This window comes from Danio rerio, chromosome 6, assembly GCF_049306965.1.
Source record: "Danio rerio strain Tuebingen ecotype United States chromosome 6, GRCz12tu, whole genome shotgun sequence".
Taxonomy (NCBI): Eukaryota; Metazoa; Chordata; class Actinopteri; order Cypriniformes; family Danionidae; genus Danio; species Danio rerio.
In genome coordinates this window covers 53,832,523-53,855,000 of record NC_133181.1, presented here as the reverse complement: position 1 = coordinate 53,855,000, position 22,478 = coordinate 53,832,523, and the positions used below count along the sequence as shown (strand labels likewise).

Genomic DNA, 22,478 nt, shown 5'->3' with positions numbered 1-22,478 from the left:
AAATCTACATGTTTGATAAATCCTGTGATCCTTCGCCTTTCTGAGAGAGCCCAGATGCCCTCAGATTGTTTGGAAGTGACTCTATAGACAAATATATAATATAATATAATATTATATAATATTATATTATATTATATTATGTTATATTATATTATATTATATTATATTATATTATATTATATTATATTATATTATATTATATGATACAATAATATAATATATAATATAATATAATATAATATAATATAATATAATATAACATGCCCTCATATAGTTTAGAAGTGACCTTTTAGACAAATATATAATAGTATAATAGTATAATATAATAATATAATAATATAATATAATATAATATAATATAATATAATATAATATAATATAATATAATATAATATATAATATAATATGCCCTCAGATAATTTAGAAGTGACTCTTCAGACAAATATAATATAATATAATATAATATAATATAATATAATATAATATAATATAATATATTATAATATAATATAATAAATATATTATAATATAATATAACAAACATGCATAATCTACAAAAATCTTCTTTTAATATAGTTGAGTTCAAAATTTTGATATCTTTCAAAATCCGGTCAACATTAGCCATCTTTTCAATAAACATGAATCTAGCCAATATTACAATATTTTTAAAGCTGGAATCAAGGTTGTCATCTAATAAAAAAACTTGAAAACCATCTTAAAAACATAATCAGGTAGTATTTTGTAGAGAGAAATTAAGACATTATACAAAATCAATGCAACTGCAGTAGTTTCTAAATAATATTGCACTGAAGCTGCCTGAAAAATCTGACGGTTTCTTCTCTTCTCTGTTGTTAGATCGCCTATAAGGCTCTTAGCTCTCTGGATCCCACTGCGGATTTGACAACACAGCGAGGCCGGGTCTTCAAACTCCAAAACGAGACCCATCATCTCTTCGTTGGGTTGTATCCAGGGACCACATACTTCTTTACTCTAAAAGCCAGCACAAACAAAGGCTTCGGCCCACCTGTGACCACCCGTATCACCACCAAGATCGCAGGTGAGGAAACAGCAGACTCAGGTTATCGAGTATTTTCCAACAGCGTTAATGATAATTACACAGAATTGTAGCAAAACAGACCCTCAAGTCCCAGTTTAATCGAGTTAATGTGACAGACATTTGTTCTTTATGGATATAGAGCATTGACGTCGGACAGGCTGATGATAATGTATGAAATTATTTCAGGGAACATGAACCGACGAGGTTAAATAAGCTTAATTTGATTGCTTGCCTAATTATCACTTGCATTTCCCAAATTTGCATAATTAGTTTTGTCGTTTTGACTTTTTCCTCGTATCTTAAAGAAGCTTTGCTGGAGCAAGAATCTCATTAGTGTGTTGTGTTATTGGCATAAATATCGTCGGGATACAGTTAATGTAAAGTGAATGGAATAATGAGAATATGAATCGTAAACAACATCCTCCACAAGTTCAACCCAATTTCTGTGGCCTGCGGCTGTCAGCTCGTCGCGTCTCATAATGACGTGGCATTTGTGCTGCACGCCAGACACCATTTATTAAAAGCGTATTGTTCACTGAATCTAAACACTGTAATGAGAGAGTGACATTTTCAGTGTGATTACATAGTAATGACCTTCGAGTCAGGCTTCAAAACACCGGGCTTTCTCCGTAGGAGGAAATTCTGCGAAAGGAATGTTTTTACAAATACATGAATATTAAATATGCATAATATTAAAACAGAGTTTTATATGCGTTTGACTGGAAGTTGCGATATCTGAGCTTGGATATTTACAGCATCTGCAACATCATTGCAATAAAACACTATTTTATTGTGTTTCCCTGCAAAAAATACTTATTGTAGGATTCATTAAAGCCTGTTTACTTTTCCAATATGCTTTTCCCAATTCATTATTTCCCTAAGGATTGACAAAAACTTTCTTAAAGCTTTATTAGCTAGGAACCAAACCAGCCAGCTATGAGGAGAATCACAACAAATACTGCAAATGTATTACAAGTATGTGAAACATAGACACTTCCTATTGTATTTTAAAACAAAGCAAATAAAATATAAACCTATTACAATAAAGTTGTTTATTATATCTATTAAAACAGTAAGTTTTATGTTGAATGATGTGATACATAGTTGAAATCAGAATTAAATTTTAATTTTAGATTTAATTTAGATTTAAATTTAATTAAATCTGTTAAATTTGAATTATGGCGACGCTGTGGCGCTGTAGGTAGTGCTGTCGCCTCACAGCAAGAAAGTTGCTGGTTCGAGCCTCAGCTGGGTCAGTTGACGTTTCTGTGTGGAGTTTGCATGTTCTCCCTGCGGTCGCGTGGGTTTCCTTCAGGTGCTCTGGTTTCCCCCACAGTACACATCCGGTACAGGTGAATTGGGTAAGCTAAATTGGCCGTAGAGTGTGAATGACTGTGTGTGAGGATGTTTCCAGATGGGTTGCAGCTGGAAAGGCATCCGCTGTGTAAAAACGTATGCTGGATAAGTTGGCGGCTCATTCCGCTGTGGTGACCCCCGATTAATAAAGGGACTAAGCCGAAAAGAAAATAAATGAATGAAAATTCGGATTGTTTTATAATTTTTTCCCAATTTTTGTATATATACATCTGTATCTATCTATCTATATATATCTATATATATATATATATATATATATATATATATATATATATATAGAGTTGAAGTCGGAAAAAGTCTTTTTTGTTTTACTTTGGCTAGAATAAAAATGGTTATGAATTAAAAAAAAAAAAACATTTTTGGGACAAGATTATTAGCCCCTTTAAGCTAATTTTTTTTTTTCAATTGTCTACACAACAAACCATCATTTTACAATAACTTGCCTAATTACCCTAACCTGTGTAGTTCACCTAATTAACCTAGTTAAGCCTTTAAATGTCACTTTAAGCTGTATAGAAGTGTCTTGAAAAATATCAAGTAAAATATTATTTACTGTCATCATGGCAAAGATAAAATAAAGCAGTTATTAGAAATAAGTTTTTAAAACTATTATGCTTAAAAATGTGCTGAAACAATCTTCCCTCCATTAAACAGAAATTGGGGAAAAAATAAACAGGGGCGCTAATAATTCTGACTTCAACTATATATATATATATATATATATATATATATATATATATATATATATATATATATATATATATATATATATATATATATATATATATATATATATATATATATATATATTATCATAGGTAGGCAAATAATTTTCTTTGACTGTACATAGCTATGAAAAAAATTCTATTAGATTTTTTTAAATAACAAGTGCTAAAAAAAAAAAAAAGTTTTGTTTGTTGTGGGTGAACATTGATTCCTCAAATCCTCATACAATTGATCTGCTGAAAAGTCTGGCTTTAAAAGTTGATCAGTTTTCTTTATTAAAAATCACTTTCTTTACTTCTAGAACCCAACCGTTGCACACTATATAACATTTATTATCGCAGAAAAATTTGTAATTTTATACTTGCAAAGAACTTTCATTCATGCTTGCATTACAGAAAGCGATGAAATGTGCAAAGCTTTTATAACATCAATTTCTCATCCGTTTGTCCTTGTCACTTGAAATGAGGTCTGCTGAGCTTTACAGTACGTGCTTTCTTTATATCCTCATAGTATGTGTCCTTTAACATGAATCTGTGTCTGCAGCTCCATCCATGCCTGAATATGAGACTGACTCTCCTCTCAATGAGACAGACACGACCATCACCGTCCTCTTAAAACCCGCTCAATCACGAGGAGCACCAGTCAGGTGAGTCTGTCTGTCACTTATTGCTTTTTCCAATCCAGGCTCATAGGGAATAAGTGTCCAGGACTACATTTTTGAGAACCAAAAAAATATGTAGCCTGGACTACGTTTTCTTGCAGTTTTTGTTTTCTCAAGTCCACTAGAGGGCGCAGTGTACATTTTTTGACCGTCTCAAATATGTTACTGCGGCATATTTTGTCATGCATGCCATTTTTCGTAAATCCACTAGAGGTCGCTGTATACGTTTGTTGCGCATATTAACGTTTTTTTTTTGTTCTCGTCCGTGAAAGAGGTCGGTCGGCTTGTCGTTATGCATGATATATCAGTTTAATATCGACTGGCCCACACACCACCTTCTCTAATCCCAACCGATAGTGTTTTTAAAAGCAGACTAGAAGAGAAAATCCATTGCAGCTCCATGCTTCTACCAAAACCTCATGCTGCTTCTTTTGTTTAGTTTTTCCTGGTTTCTTGAACCGTCCTTCGTCTGACATGAACCCCAGTCAGCTCCGCTCTGCTTCCTAATTATAGTGCCATTTGCGGTGAGTTATTGATAGGCCCACCTGGAATCTGCGCGTGCAGAATTCTGCAGATTTTTAGCCCATCATTTATTCTGTTGACTTGAGTAAATGTGTGTAAATCTATATTTGTTCGTTTTTTTTATTAATTTCAGTAATATTATTGACTAATGTAAAACTGTTAATCTACTTTTTTAAAATGCAGTTTGTACAGTATTATTTTCTGTCTATTACTAGATGTGTCATATGACAAACTTGCTTTATTTACCAAATAAAGTGGATCTAATTGGATTTGCGTTTTAAACATTAAATAAAAGTCAAAAAGATATTATTTTTTATTTCATGTATTAAGATTTTAGTTATGATACTCCCAAAATAATTCCGCAGAAATCCGCAGACTTTTACCAAATTCTTAGCAGAAATGGCAAAAAACATCCGCAGATTCCGTCTGGCCCTAGTTATTGAGCAAAACAGTCACGCCGGAGAAAATACGAAGGTAAACAGTCAGCGATACTGCCCCATATTGTTCGTTTTACACATATCATGCAACCATATGTACCCATGAGCACATATTTCTTGGTTCTCAAAAATGTACACCAGGGCACATTTACCCAATGAGCTATTGTTGGATTTTTCATTGATAATGTGTATGCATTTAACAGTCAAAAAAAAAAAAAAAAAAAAAAAAAAATATATATATATATATATATATATATATATATATATATATATATATATATATATATATATATATAGGTTATATTTCAAAGTATATCAAACTATTTGCTATTTTACTTAAGAAATAGATCTTTTAGTCAGTGAAAATTTTTCTCAACCTGATGTTAGGTCATGTTTTCATCTATTTTAAAGCCTCCTGTCTATGATATTGGACAGTTTGTCATCCTGTCAAATAGCAGTACAGCTCTGCACTACACTGAAGAGAAGCATTACAATTGGTCAAAAAAAAAAGTTTTAGTTGTAGTTTTTAGTTTGTAGTAACATTGTTTCCTCAACTCCTCATTCAATGGATCTGCTGAAAAGTCTGGCTTTAAAAGTTGATCAGTTTTCTTTATTAAAAATCACCTTTTTTACTTCCAGAACCCAACCATTGCAATCTATAGAACATTTATAAACAGACAAATATGTAATTTTAAACTTGCAAAGAACATTCTTTCAAGCTTGTGTTACAGGAAGCGATAAAATGTGCAAAGCTTTTTAAACATCAATTTCTAGTGCTTTCTAGTGCTTTTTGCGGTGAGTTATTGAACAAAACAGTCTCGCCAAAGAAAAATATGGAGGTAAACAGTCAGCGATACTGCCCTGTATGGTTCGTTTTACACATATAATGCAACCATATGTACCCGAATGAGCACATATTTCTTGGTTCTCAAAATTGTACACCAGGGCACATTTACCCAATGAGCCTCATGAACCTCATGTCAGGTCATGTTTTTATCTATTTTGAAGCCTGCTGGCAGTACAGCTCTGCGCTACACTGAAGAGAAGCATGGCAGCAGATTTTATTCACATGTATTGATATATTTGACAATATTCCATAGATTGTATAGAAGAAAAGAAGTATTGCATTTACTAAAAATAAAAAAATGATTATAAAATTGCAAGCTTTAAATTAGGACACTTTTAATAGACAAACTAATAATGTACATCAGTGGTTCTCAATGTCTACAATAAAAGGTGCAAATCTGAGTTTTTATTAGGGTAAAATGTCCAGAACAATTGATATTACATAACTTGTTTTTAATAAACATCCATAACATGCATCACAAGTCAACACTATTTAATTTTGTTTAAATAAAGTGCCATTTGCATTCAAAACACATTAAATACAATGTAAATGTGACCAAACCACTAACATGAGTGCATTTTTTGTACAAAACACAACAAAGGGTAGGCCAATAGTATCTGGATGCTATGGAGCTAGTGACGTCACTAGAGGTGTAGGGTTAGGGGTGGGCATTAAAAAGCATTGCTTACAGGCCAACTGCACCAGGTCTGCATCCAGACCTCTCTCCTCTCCAAAAAAAAAGTGAAAAATACAAAAGATGTGTAATGAAAACTTTAGGTGTTGTAGTTTTGCGTTTCTATATCTGTCTTTTGTGGAAACTGCCATTCACAAAGTCTGTGTCTCACATTTCCACTCTTTACAACTCCTCATTTGTCTCATTACAAATTAAGCAGAATGGCTTTGTGCTGGCCTGTGGCAAAATAAATAAATACTTATTTGTCCATTCAACTTTGAACTCTTGATTCTCTTCATCAAGTTTTTTTTCTCCCATGAGTCTGACATCTTCATCCATTCAAATGATCATTTTGCTGCAGTGCGTTAAGGCTGATTTATACTTTCGCCTGGCACCGAGTCGCAGACCTTTGCTGGCACTGTGATTAGTCACTTGATCATATGAAGCCTCGTATTTTCAATGGATGTCATGACAGCAGAGTCACGCAGGAAATCATTGAATATTTTGCCTTCGATTTTATTTCCACCTGTATTTTTAAAAAACAAAAATACAGACAACTAAACTGTTGATTTACAAGGTTTATGCATTTATCAATGAAGGAAATCCACCATTTAAATCCTTTACTCATGGTCTTGCAATACGAAATAGAGACGGTCCGAATTGAATCCCCTCCGTGTATTAAAGGGTTGTGATGCAACAAAGCGTGCTGGTCATACAAGCCAGTAGACAAGCTAGTCGACTAAAGTGCATTCCTTGATAAACTTGACATAAAGACCAACAATTTATATTATTTGAAATTTCATGTTTTTTATATTGTTTTTGCAGTACGACAGGTTTTACCTTCATTGAAATTGGCAAAAAAATAAAATAAAAATATTAAGACTTGTTGATTATTTTTTATTTATTCTCATTTAATAAACCTTAAGTTGTAAACCTTAAATGTATACTTCTTCACTTTTTTGGTCTGAAGGGGTTAATGAGAAACATCTGATTAAAAATTGTTTCACACCAAACCCTGCAATAATATAAGTTCACATTCTTATCATATATTTTGACCAAATCTGCAGATAAAGGCAAGAATACACTAAATTACAATGCACCCTAAATACACAAATACACCACAATCCCTCTCTCCAATCCTCCAAGAGGGTTCCAGTGCATCGTCTGAATGAAGAAGTGCATTACTGTTGATTCACTCGCCGTCCTGAGGGTTTTTAAATGCAGTCATTCAAATAAGCGTCATTTGTATGCTAAGCCTTCGAGGGGATCCTGGTCCATTTGGCTATGTTTTGGCAAGCAAACAGAGCCTTTCTCTGTGTGGAAAACCAGTCTGTGAATGTGCAACAGATTTTGGCAAATTCTACAAATTGCAAGTCGCTGCTGAGTTGGAAGAACAGCACAGTTGATGGGCAATAGGAGCCCATCAGTGTAATTATCAGTTATTTGGTTGCTTTCAGAATTCTTAGTTGTGTTTGCGATTGGCAAGACGAAGAACTTTATTAAAAGTAATATATTATATAATTATATTTTATTATCTATTATATTATATTATATTATATTATATTATATTATATTATATTATATTATATTATATTATATTATATTATATTATGTTATATTATATTATATTATATTATAAATCATTTTATTATTGACACAGATTGCGCTATTTGTGTCTTTTTATATTTCTTTTAAACCTGTTTCAACAATTTTATTAGGGGTTTGAGCACGATGCACTGAAACCCTGTTGTTTTTGTGGGATTATTATTATTATTATTATTATTATTATTATTATTATTGTTTTACTTCTGCCATGATTACCTAGTAGTCCTCACATCTACTCAGATCCAAAGACATGTCCAAATCAGCGCCTATAGTGCTAAAAACAAAACAAAACAAAAAAAAGTATTTTGACCCGCATTCGAAAATCGTTTGTTGTAGACACAAAAACTTTACATATTTGTAATCCTTGGGTCAGCCCAAACAAAAGTGAGTAACTTGGGTTTTCTCTACGATGCACCGTTTTTCTGCTACACCGAGCTTTGTCTGAAACCCCCTATTTTTTGCGAGCTAGTTTTTTATTTGTTTTTGTTTTTATCATCTTAATTCTTTGTTTTTTTATGTTATTTGTTTTTTTTTTTATTCTTGTTTATGTTAAGCACTTTAAATTAACATTGTGCACGAAATGTGCCATTTAAATAATATAAATAATATAATATAATATAATATAATATAATATAATATAATATAATATAATATAATATAATATAATATAATATAATATAATATAATATAATATAATATAATATAATATTTGTTCAATATATTTTTACAGAAAAACCAAAGCCTTACAAAGCTGACTCACGTTTTATGAAAGGCATTGTTTGCATGCCCTATATACCGCATATGACTCTGGCAATCCATATGCGTCTTTGCGAACAACACGCAACTGAAAATTGTTAATAATTACAGAAGCTTTCGACCGGGGGTTACAGCAGATTCACGACTTCCAGCGTGCACTTAAAGCCATTAGTTTGAAATGGAGATCCAGTGTGTTTGAAAGAGAAAAGCAGGCAGGCCTCTTTGGTCATGGGAAATTATCCCTTATGAAAGATGCCAGATTAGAGGCTAGGATAATTTGCCACGTCTTTTTTTTCAGCGAAACATACATTTCCCTAATTGCACATAATTGGGAAGTATGTTCTTGGCGTAAGACCACATAATTGCAAACAAGTACTATTAGCAAGGGGAGCTCAAAAGATGTCCTTATCCATTCAGCGTGTACTGAAACACACAGATGCCCCTCTCCAATCCCTTCCTCATGACGAGTACTTTCAAAAAAAGCTCCACAAATCCGCACCTCCCTCCGGCTAATTACCAGAGTAGAGATTTCCCTCTGCTGGCTCTCCACCGCATCGCCTGCCTTCTCTTATGAGGGAAAGCCAGGGATTTTGGGGTCTCATGCAGGTTTAATAGAAGCAGAGAGTTTAATAGAGATGTTTAGCAGCTAGTTGTTCGTTCGAGAAATCTTGATGGTTGACAAGGCCTTGTGTGATTCTTGGAAAACTAGAGGAAGAGTTTTCTTGATGGTTTTAATGGCTTGTTAAATTGCCTCGGGCTCTACTCCTTCTCTCTCTCTCTCTCTCTCTCTCCCTCTCTCTCTCTCTCTCTCTCTCTCTCTCTCTCTCTCTCTCTTTCTCTCTCTCTCTCTCTCTTTCTCTCTCTCTCTCTCTCTCTTCAGATATGCCTTCACCAGCTGAAGATAGGTCTCAAATCTAGAGGCACTGCAGTGACTAAAGCATGTGCTTAAAGGGATAGTTCACCCAAAAAGGAAATTTACCCATCATTTATTCTCCCTCAAGTGGTTTCATACCTTTATGAATTTCCTTTTTGGTCAATGCAATGCAACACAAAAGAAGATATTTCAAAAAATGTTACAATTCTTCTGTCTGGTTCTTAAATCTGATTGGCTGATAGCTGTGCAATATTTTGTCAGTAACATCACACAAAGGCCTCTTCGCCCTTCACCTCTGTGTATTACTCCACCCACATACAACAGGCAACAAGCAGGCTACAGTTTGACAAATATTATTGTTGTCAGACAACAAAATGTACTTTTGAGGCTTTTTTAGTCGAGAATGTAGTTGTTTAGATTGCAACTATGCAGTTTCTTTGTAAGAATAGTGCCTATTTTAAAATATTTACAATTTCAGAGAGACAGCTCGTCGGCGGCCAAAGATGGTTGACGTTGTCTATCCACAAGTAGGCGCCAGAACCGCATAATAAGCCCTTGCTCAGTGTGTTCTCTTGAGCGCGAATAAAAAGCTGAAAAAACGGAAGCCTCATGGTTTTTAAGGTGGACCGGATAGTCAATAAGAAGCTGCGAATAAGAAGCTGGATTCAGCCTTGTCCCTCCTTATCGCAAACACAACAGCAGTCTGATGAGAAATCTCTGTAGACGGATGGCATTTCATGTCACGTTCAGCCTTATAATCTTAAAATGTGAGCAAAATTGAATGTTTTGTCATCACCTTAAGGGGGTCTCACACCAGAAGAACCGCTTCACATTACACTATAGAGAATCATTCAAATACTAGCTCTAAAGTGACGTTGGTGAATTAGTAACGGCTTCTGCTGTTCTGACGTCAGCTGCAGATGTGAATGAATGGCGGAAGAAAGTAGCTCCTAATACAAAAGGGTTTTAGACTCTGTGTTTGATTTTCTTTTGATTTTCGTCGAACTGTTGTATAAACGCAATATCATACCAATGCAAGCCTCTCACTCGTGCTGATATACAGCCATAGCACACTGCTACTCGTGTGATATTGCTCAAATAAAACATATTTTATATATATATATATATATATATATATATATATATATATATATATATATATATATATATATATAACACACACGCATATACATTATTAATAAAAGTTTATTCTGGATGTGATTAATTGCGATTATTATTTGCCAAGCACTACTAGAAATAAACAGTAGTATCACTGCATTTGTAGTATTTAATTCTTATGGATTTTTTTCTCTAGTTCTTATCAAGTGGTGGTTCAGGAGGAGCGGAAGCAGAAAGTCCGGCGAGCCACTGATGTTCTGGAGTGTTTCCCTGTTCCCGTGAGCTTCAGAAATGCTTCAATCTTGGATTCTCCTCACTATTTCGCAGCTGAACTCCCTCCGGTTAGCCTTGCTGTAGTTCAGCCCTTTACTATAGGGGACAACAAGACTTATAATGGCTACTGGAATGCTCCACTGTCACCTGCCAAAAGCTACAGCATTTACTTTCAGGCCCTGAGCAAAGCCAACGGGGTGAGTACTTCATTTTGTCTTTATTTTGTTTCCAGTGCATTGTTCTTGATAATTGTTGATGCTTGAGTATTGATTAGTTGATCTACAGGAATTTGGCTGTGTTATATTTGATCTAAGAATCATACAGATTGAAACAATACATTTTATTTTAACATATACAGTTGAAGTCAGAATTATTAAACCCTCTGAATTTTAGGCTCCCTGTTTATTTTTCTCCCCAATTTCTGTTTAACGGAGAGGAGATTTTTTCAAAACATTTCTAAACGTAATAATTTTAATAACTCATCTCTATTAATGTAATTATTTTATCTTTGCCATGATGACAGTAAGTAATATTTTACTAGATATTTTTCAAGACACCACTATACAGCTTAAAGTGATATGTAAAGGCTTAACTAGGCTAATTAGGGTAACTAGGCAGGTTAGGGTAGTTAGGCAAGTTATTGTATAATGATGGTTTGTTCTGTAGACTAACGAAAAAAAAATAGCTAAAAGAGGCTAATAATTTTGACCTTAAAATTATTTAAAAAAAATTAAAAACTGGTTTTATTCTAGCCGAAATAAAACAAAAAATACTTTTTCCAGAAGAAAAGAATATCACCAGACATACTGTGAAAGTCCTTGCTCTGTTAAACATCATTTGGGAAATATTTAAAAAAGAAGAAAAATACAAAAGGGGGCTAATAATTCTGACTTCAACAATATATATATATATATTGTAACTATAGTTAATGTTCAAATCTGATTTTTAGATTAGATTAGATTCAACCTTATTGTCATTACACATGTACAAGGCAACAAAATGCAGTTTGGGTCTAACCATATTGTCACGATCATCAGCGAACTAAAACACCATAGATCACTGGAAAACACTCACAAGCGTTAACGGACTACAAATCCACCATATCTGAACCATTGTACTCCACAATGCCATTACACCAGGCCCACTGGACAATAGAATATTACATTGATCTGTCACTGCAACTTAGTGAGTCTCCCTTCACTGTAGGAGAGAGTGTAATCAGTCAGGATCTGGAACGTGTATGTGTGTTCCGAGTGCATTTATGGAGTTGTAGTCCATAAAAATTGTGGATTTGTAGTCCGTTGACACTTGTGAGTGTTTCCTAGCGATCTATGGTGTTTTAGATTGCTAGTGATCGTGCCGCATATACACTACTTCTAATTTATTTTTGTTTCATATTTGCTCATTTTTTATTTAATTCTGTTTAATATTTCTAGATATTAACAATAGTAATTTAAATACCTATGATAAAATTTGTTGGTATTTAAAAACAAATAAAATATTAAGTTTTACTTGTATTGTACAGTATTTCCCCCATTTTAATTAATAATTTTTTCAATATTTTTATCTTGATACGGTACAGTTTTTTAGATAGAAAACCAAATCGAATTAAAATAATAGGAATCATAATTAGAAAAATAGTTCTATGTATGATATTCATTTTAAATCAAAACGTTGTTTTTATGAACTATGGCCTTATTAAGAAATGTAGGAGCCATTCACATATCCAAATATTTATATAAAATTAATTAAATATTATCAAATTTTATAAATGTAATCAAAATATTCAATTTATATATCAATCAATAATCATTCAATATATAAAATAATCATAAAAAATGAACAAATCTAAAAAATTATACACTGTAAAACCCAGCAGTCAACTTTATCAATCAAATGAGTGTACTTAACTCAAAATTGACGGAGTTAATTTTACTCATTTGAAAAGTGTTTTAAACTCTGTGTTTAAGGTAATAGGTTAATTAAATACCTCATTACTTCAACTTAAATGAAGTAAGTTCACAGTACTCAGATTAGTTTTTTAAATCAAATGGTTTGCAGCAATCGGTTTCCTCAAAGTTGTCTTAACTTATTGGGTTTTACAGTACTCAGTTGGTTTGAGTTCTCTTTATTTATTGGGTTTTACTGTATTCAAATTGTTTCATTTACCCAAATGGATTAAGTTCACAGCATTTAATAGGATTAGTTTTTGAACTTGTTATTTATTGCAATCAGTTTCCTCAAATGGTTTGAGTTACCTTCATTTTGGGGGTTTTACGGTGTAGTAATGGTGGAAAATGTACAATTTATTTAATGAATTTAATTCGTCAATAACTGTGTCCTGTGAAATTTTGCATCAACAAATCATCAGTTGAGAGGTGTTTCCGTTGTGGGGAAAAGTTTGATAGTAGTTTCTAGAAGCTAAAAGAAAAAAAAAAGGTGTAGTTCACAAAAAAACATGGCCTCTACTATGAATCATATTAATAAACCACAAGGCTACTTTAGAAACTGAGTATATTAGTACATATTTAGATGTATGTTTCCCATATCATTATTTGAGTGTCGGTAAAGGTTGTAGATGGGCCTGCTGCTGCATTGCTCTGTGTTTTGAAGTATGTGCTTTCCAATTTGATTGGATTTGATTCAATTCAATCTCTCAGTCTCGGGCGGCTGGAGAAAAGCACTCAAAAACAACCTCAGACCGTGACCCAGATAATTTGATTGGAGATTCATGCATAAAATATGGATTTAGGTTGGTAGTTCAGATTTGTTATCAACTTACCTTGTTCCAGGGGCACTCGTTGCAAATGTGTGCCATTTGATTTTTTTTTTTATTATTTCCACGAGGGAAAGTGACAAATAAATTCACAATGCGATTCAGTGCTGAGATTACCTGTCATAGTGATGGTTATTCAAACCGACTTGATGTAGCAGTTGTCATTAGTGAGTCATGTGTTGATTTGATGCATTTGGTAGAGATTGTTAATGATGTTTATAGGTAAAAAAAAAATACTAAATGATATCACGACTGTATACCGTGGCCACTAAAAGAATGTAGACAACAAAGCAACACTTAAAATAAATAATAATAATAATAATAATAATAATAATAATAATAATGATAATAATAAAAAAAATAATAATCATCATCATCATCGTCATCATCATCCATGCCGTTTATTTAGTTTTATTCCAGTTTTATTTTGGATGCAATAAATTTACATTTATTGCAGTAAAATCGAAAAACATTGCAAAGATTTGAAATTATATTTATGATTTAAAAAATTACAAAATAATACCATGGCTGTATACAGTACAGTGGCCACAAAAGCATTTAGACTAAAAGAGAAACATTTAAAATAAATAAATGAAATAAATAAATAAATAAATAAATAAATTATAATTATTGTTATTATTATTTTATTTTATTTATTTATTGAAAAAAATTTTTAGGAATTATAATAAGAATAAGAAGTGCAGTTGTTCTTCACATTGCAGTTTATTTAGTTTTCAGTTTTATTTGGAATGTGAAATAATAAAGAAAAATATTTTACAGTTATTACAGTAAAATATAAATATTTTCTTAAAATATTGTGAAATTTCTGTTCATATATCCTGTTTAATTCAAAATGTTGCTCAGTATTATTTTATGATTTTTCAGTAACTATTGTAATTTTAAAAGTTTAAAATACATTTTATTTTTACATTTTCTGTTTTTTATTTTAATATTAACGTTTTATCAATTTGGTTATCTTTTTTATTTGAAGTAATTATTTTAAATATCTGTATAGTTCTAATTGTTTTTCTCCTCTTTCAAGAATTCTTTTTTTGACACTTTCTTTAAATTGCTTTTCCACCAGTGTAAATAGCAAAGACATTCAGAAAGTCATGTCATTTTAATTGTCACTTCAGTGTGCACATACACAATTCCTAATGAGTAACAGAATGCGGTGCATTGCTCTCTAATGAACTATCTTTGCTCCATAATATCAGCATAAGCAGGCTAACTGTAGTCCACATTAAATTCACAAATCATCATCACTTCTCATGTGAGGCAAATGCCAGCATGACTTTTAAAGACCTTTGCATATGATTAAAGATGAAGTGTGTACTTCTGGGGGTGTTAAAATACTCTTTCTTATCTAGCTTGATTTCTTCCAAAAGACTCCATTCTCCAGTCAACATGGGGAGAAAACGACACACACCACCTTTAAATCCAGAAACGTTGTTGTGTCTTGATCTTTCTCCTGATATTTTCTGTTTTTCAGACCATTCTCTGTAAACCCTAGAGATGGTTGTGCGTGACAATCCCAGTAGATCAGTAGTTTCGGAAATACTTAGGCCTGCCCGTCTGGCACCAACAATCATGCCACATTCAAAGTCACTTAAATCACCTTTCTTCCCCATTCTGATGCTTGGTTTAACTGCAGCAGATCGTCCTGACCATGTCTACATTATTGGCTATTAGAAAATTGCATTAACGACCATTTGGACAGGTGTACCTAATAAAGTGGCCGGTGAGTGTAATGTTAATCTATGCTTTCTTTTGAGTTTTTACTGCAGATGTCACATCGTTAATGCTGGAATTGCTCATCAGTCTTTGGCAAAGATGGCAACGGAGGGAGGGTCCGGTCAGGTTAATAGTGGTCTCAATATTGTTTGAAGCTAAATTAGGATTCTTCTGCTTGGTTTTGTCCCTCCGGTGTGTTTGTGAACGGGACCGCAGACGCTCAGGCTAAAAGAGCAAGTAATTGCCGCTGCAGGCGTCTTTTGTTCTGGAAGAGGGATACGGAGTTGTGAAGAGCCACTCACTCGTTTAAGTGGCTGAACCCACACAAGACAGAAATTGAAACAGACACATGCAGCTTTTAGCAAAACGGAGCCCGCAAAGCACGTCGTGTCTTCACTGCGTGGCAGGTAAAAAGGAGCAGTTTGTAGCTCTTTGTTTCCATTGATGTGTAGCTCTAATAGGAACAAACACAGCTTGCATTTAAACGTGTCAAAGGTGAAATCAGGAGTGTGTTGTTGGACAACTATATATAATAATAGCTAAAACGAGCAAGCGAACGCATGTGAAGTCAAGTGCTGACTGGTTAGTTAGTGCTTCACATAAATGATGTATTTAAGATTCTGCACTATTTCTAACTCAAACTGACAGATAAGATGAGTTTTTAAAACTTCCAGAAAAATAGATTTGACTTCTCTGCTAAATCGCTTAATGTTTTCTATAACAACAACAGCAATAATTTATATTAGAAATTGTAATAGTGTCCATTTCAAGTTCTCCTTATCATTTGAGCCTTGTATGTTTTGTTTTGTTTTGTTTTAATTTATTTTATTTCACCTCTAGGTGCAAGACATAATTTTATTATTATTTTGTAAAATTATAAAATCAAAAAGAAGATAATGAATAAGAACAATAATAAGAAAAACTATTGTTGTTATTACATTATAATGTTGTTGTTTTTGTTGTTCTTATTCAGTTTTAATAAGAAGTTATTTTTCTAAATATTTTAATGCATAGCATTTTTTATTTTTATGATTTTGAGACATTTACATAATAATAATAATAATAATATAATAATGCAATAAAATAATAACAATAATAAAAAACAACAACAATAATAATAATAATAATAATAAAATAATAATAATAATAATAATAATAGAAAAATATTATTTAATAAATTATTATTTCTTAATAATAATAACAATAATAGAAAAAATAATAATTAATATGTTGTTGTTATTTTAGTTTGTTTGATGATGATGATGGTGATGACTATTATTATTTATTATTATTATTATTATTATTATTATTATTATGTTTTGTATATAAATATTTTAACGTTTTATTATATAACATTTTTATTTTGTTTATTTGATTTCACCTTTAGATGAAAGACAATAATAATAATAATAATAATAATAATAATAATAATAATACTAATAATAATAATAATAATAATGAAACAGAAATACAAATAATTAATAATAATAGAAATAAAAAATAAATAATAATAATTCTTCTTATAATTATTACTAATAATTATTACTAATCTACTACTATTATTATTATTATTATTATTATTATTAATTTTGTATATAAATATTTTAATATTTTATTATACAACATTTTTATTTTATTGTTTATTTCACTTCAAGATGCAATACATATTATTATTATTGTTATTATTATTAATATTAATAATAATAATCATTATAATAATAATTATAATTATAATAATAATAGCTAATATTATTAAAATATAATATTATGATATTATTTTTGTTCTTGTTTTAGTTTAGTTTTATTATTATTATTATTATTATTATTATTATTATTATTATTATTATTAAATATTTGAATATATTACATTTTATTTTATTGCTTCTCAATGATGGGTTGCAGCTCGAAGGGCATCCGCTGCATAAAGCATATGCTGGATAAGTTGTCGGGTCGTTCCACTTAGGTGACCCCAGATTAATAAAGGGACTAAGCCAAAAGGAAAATAAATGAATGATTTAATTTTATTTTATTTTCACCTCTAGATGTAAGACATACATGCAACTAAACTCCTGATGAACCTGATTTACTGCCCATTCCTGCACTAGGTTTGCATTTCTGTAAGCAGAGACTGCATTTGGTCATCGAAATGAAATGCCTAAAGCAGTACTCATACATTCATGAATGATTAATTCCTTTTTAATTGCATAAATGAAACAACAATGGCCTTAATCAAGGGTTAATTAGAGTATCACCCACGTCCTGTTGTTGGATTCAGTTCGTCAGCATCTGATAGCATTGATACTCTTGCATGGAGACAAAACATTTCTCACTCTATGTCTGGGAGTGCTTTTGAAGCGTCTCGCGCTTGTTTCACACGTTGCTTTTTTGCGAATCTCTTGCCGTCTCTTTCTTCATTTACACCTTACGCTGCACTCAGCTGTCACGTTTGCCTTTGTTCTTATGAAAAACAGAGCGCTCTGGATGAATGGAAATGATACAGACAACAAAAGCAGCTCGTGTCATAGTTTATTGTTTTGTTTTTAAGTTCTTTTCCTCTATCCTCTTGCTAATGCTTCGACTTCAGGAGGTGTTACTCCCGAAAGCGTCGTCTCCTGAAATAGCAGCGTCACCGACTCCAGTACCTTCAGACGACTGGCTGATGCCACTTTTTCTTTTGTCATTTTGTACCGCACATTTCTTTTATTCATTCTCACTAGAGTGTTTTTTTCCCCTCTCGAGCCTCTAATGTGGAGATGATTGCCTCAGGAGGTTGTTGTAATCATTCATACCTGCGTTTATAATTCGTAATTATAAGCATTCGTTTTACAATCTGTTTGATACCCCACTGAAGCTGGGTGAACTCTGCTTAAATTGTCATACGCTTCAATTTAGGCTTTTGTTCATCTTCGATTGTGGATGTCTTTGATCAACCTGTTTATGTGACGTACTGAAGATTATCATAACCAATACATTCAGGAAAACATAAATTTTTTGATTTACTTCCCAAGAAAACATGAGTGGTGGTTTAATATAATGCTGATTTGTTTTAAAGCCGCTTTAAAGGGATGAACATACAATAATACAAATCAGGTATGTAGCTGATTCAAGTTCAATACATCAAGAATATTAATGATTCAACGATGATTCAGTTTAGATCAATATGAATGTCAGCGATGAAGGATGTGACAAGACAAGCTAAAAGTGACTGCAAATCGGCTAACATATTGATCCTACTGCTATGCGTTAGGGCTGTATGATATTTAGAAAATCTAACATTGCGATATTTTATTTTTCTGCGATTTTTATCTTGCGATATACTGTATTTGTACATCTCCACCAAATTGAATAGCAGTATTTGGAAATATGGTTGCATGAGGAGATTCCCCTCATTGTGTAAAGCACTTTGAGTGTCCAGAAAAGTGCTATATAAATGTAAGGAATTAGCATGTTATTTGTGCCACCTGGAAGAAACTAGCCCATATTCACGCTATTGCATTTTCACGCCTTCACTTTGTATTTAATCTATTTTCATGATTACATAATTCCGCTTTTAGTGTGAACACAGCATTAAGGCATTGCTAGAAAATTCTGAGTGCTTGATTTGGGTGTAACTTGGTGCTGGCCAGGTTAACTTGTTTGGTTGTTAAAGGAGCTCTGGTTGTTAGTAGAGGCAGTACTACTGTCTACTGTAAGTGGTTGGTATGGAATTTAAGGTGCTTTATTTACCTTATTCTGCAATGTATTTTAAGCTCTTTTTTTTTTTTTTTTTTTTTTTGCAATTGTTAGGTTTTCTGATTTACTTATGCGGCAAATAACTAGGAACATTCAAAAAACATTCAAAAAGCTTGGTTTACAAAAAAGTGTGTGCATGATAATACTTAAATGAATAAAATAACGTAATGAGAAAACATCAGTATTTTTACAGCAAAAAAATCAATGGAAGTGAATGACACTGGAAGTCTCAGGATGATTGGGTTCCAAAAGCTTTGCCTCTTCTAACATGAAAGAAGGTCAATAGGGGGAAAAAATAGCTCACCCCTGTGCCTGCTGTATGTATGTGTTTTTTTTTTTCTTTTTTTTTCTTGAGATCCAACAATGTCTTTGCCCTTTGACTTTGTTTATAGAGTCATCTTCCTAGGTTGAAGTAGCTGTTGTCATCAGGTGCGAATTACGGCCGGTGTGTCAAGATAAGTGCTGTAATGGCCAAATAATCCATAACATGTTTCAGAATTGAGTGAGCGAATAACTACAAAACTTATTGACTGTAGATCTGCTCTCGTATGGATTAACTTCTAGTAGGCATGGCAAAAAGCCAGGCAATGACATGAAATCCATATTCTTCAACTTCTCTAGCTAACCATTAAGCATGTGTCATAAGAGTCCTGTGTTCATTCTAAAACATGTCAATGAAAACTTGCCAATCAAGCTCAGTAAATTACAGTTGGTTGGGTTTATCTGTGAAGATCTTTTATCTTTTTTCTGTTTTTTTTTTTTCATTTATTTCAATTTGCTTTCCATTTTTTTCAAGCTGTCATGCTTATACCATGTTTTTAATTTCTCATCAGCCGACATCATTTTTTCTTTCATTTGGTCTTCGAACCACCAAAACCACTACCACATCCACACAGAAATGTGCTAAGAAATGGCTTAGTAGATATAAACATATGTATAGATTTTATGGCCTTCTATACACAAGCCAGCTGCCCTATTGAAATGGTCAAAACCTCTCTGCAAATTTCTCATCAGCCAATCACATGGCAGCAACTCAATGCATTTAGGCATGTAGACATAGTCAAGACGGCTGCAGCTAAAACGAGCATCAGTATGGAAGAGAATGGTGATTTAAGTGTATTTCAGAAACTGCTGATCTACTGGGATCTTCATGCACAAACATCTCTAGGATTTACAGAGAATTGTCAGAAAAAGAGAAAATATCCAGTCAGCGGCAGTTCTGTGGGCGCAAAAGCCTTGTTGATGTCAACTGTGCTATGCTATCATGTCAATATGAACCAAAATCTCTGAGGAATATTTTCAGTACCCTGTTGAATCTATGCCAGCAAGGAATAATGCAGTTCTGAAAGCAAAAGGGGGTCCAACCTTGTACTAGTAAGGTGTACCTAATAAAGTGGCCGGTGATTGTATATCTGCCACGACTTCATCAGAAAATGTTTCTAAATGAACATAATGCAAAAGAATTGCAAGACAATTTAAATGACCGTTGTTTAAAAAGCTGTGCAATTAATACCTATTAAATGAAATCACTTTAGCATCATCATCAGGACATACACAGCTCACATTTTTTATAGACCACTTCAATATGGCCATATAACTGGTCCATGAACAGTTCCTGCTTGTCGTCAAACTATTTGAGAGCTGTAATGAGATGTGATTCAGTCATAATAACTAATGTTAACATAGCTGTCATAAAAAAAAGAAATTGCCAATATGAGGAGCTTTCTGGAATTTTAGAAGCTGTGTAAATGAAGTCTAAAACAGGAAATACATTAGGACCTTCGTTATTGTTTACGTCCCTCAGAATTTTCTATGGAAGTATTAAAGTCTAGAAATGATACTGTATGCAGTCTGTTAGCAGTAATATAGCAGTCTGTCAGAATAATTGAGTTAAATGTTTACATGAAGTCTCTTCTTCATCACCTTGCGGTTTCCGCTGAGCTCTAAATTTGTTCTTTTCTGCACCTCTTTCTCAGCCTTTCTCTTTCCGTCATTACACGGTCATCGTAAAAAGCCTTTGACAGTCTGTCAGTGAATTATTTGACTGGAGGGGCAGACAGTATAGCTCAGCTGTCACTTCCTGTAGGGATGTTTCCCATCAGCCGAGACCCCCTCCTATTATTCCATTCCCCAAGTCCCAGCGCTCAGACTGCAGAAACGAAGCGCCGTTATGCAGCGCTCGCCTTCTTTCTCTCACCTTCTCTTAACAGAACTACTGAAGCGGACCACGGTGCGGTGATGGTTTCAGTGTTTTGACATGTACAATGGAACTAAAATCCTGAAAAACTGCTCAAAAACCGCATTTACCCTCACCAGCCTCTGTAATAGTTACACATTGTTAGTACTGGGTTGAATCCTCTTTTGCCTTTACAACTGTCTTCTATGTGGCATTGTTCAGGGATGCTATTTTTTATATACTGACAGTTGGACAGTATATAAACATAGTCATATACGCAGTTATACAGTATTTAGTGCCCATCCAAAAAGATATTTGCCTTAACAATCAATTGCTGACTGTAAAAAGGTGAGTGAATCACTGATGTTACTTTGAATGGTGTAATGACTCTACCATTGCACTCCATAGTACATTTTATATCAGAGTTCTCTTACTATAGAATACTGTAGAAAAAGACCAACCTCACTACTATTGTGCCTTTAAATATAATAACAATCTAAAATAGACTACTAGTAGCCTATTTTTGGCCTCGCTTCTAGGGTTCTAGCTTGTATTTTCTCCTCCCTCTGTCCATCTGCATACTGTAGCATGTCCTCGTAAAACTCGAACAGTATTACTTTCAGCCTTTTTACAATGGCCGGCAGAGTTTGACCCTGCTTGTCCGATAGCAGTCTGTGACAGACAGATGGTCCGCTCACATATGGACCCCACTCCGCCTCGCTGTGTCAATCCACCCCCTGCTTCAATGCCACAATCAGATGGGACAAACTGTCACCGACAGCGAGGTCACATGTTAGTGGCTGCTCTTTTCCACTGCATTGACGCTTCATTTTTCAGTGTCAACAGTGTGAGTTGAGGGCGGTGTTGTGTTTGCATTCATCAGCATTGGATGTATTTGAGCAACCCATATTGGCTTTGATTAGCCGTGAGCCAAATTGATATGTGCAATGAAGTGTTGCCAAGGGGATTTTTCATATTTCCGAAGCGAGTCACTGATATAGGCATAGTGACGTTAAACAGTATAAAGTTCAAGTGAGAATTATTAGCCCCTCTATTTTTTCCCAATTGCTGTTTAATGACGATAAGAACACATTTCTAAACATAAGTTTTATAACTCATTTCTGTTAACTCAT

At 33.1% G+C, this 22,478-nt stretch overlaps 1 protein-coding gene across 50 annotated transcripts in view; it reads left to right on the top strand.

Annotated features, from left to right (window-relative positions):
- ptprt (protein tyrosine phosphatase receptor type T) overlaps nucleotides 1-22,478 on the top strand; it is a 519,289-nt gene that overhangs the window by 320,921 nt on the left and 175,890 nt on the right. For all 50 annotated transcript variants that reach the window (XM_073954669.1, XM_073954668.1, XM_073954667.1 and 47 more), the window contains 3 exons: nucleotides 856-1,057; nucleotides 3,704-3,806; nucleotides 10,851-11,124. In XM_073954669.1, the coding sequence (XP_073810770.1) occupies nucleotides 856-1,057; nucleotides 3,704-3,806; nucleotides 10,851-11,124 (579 nt within the window). The remainder of the gene's footprint in view (nucleotides 1-855; nucleotides 1,058-3,703; nucleotides 3,807-10,850; nucleotides 11,125-22,478) is intronic.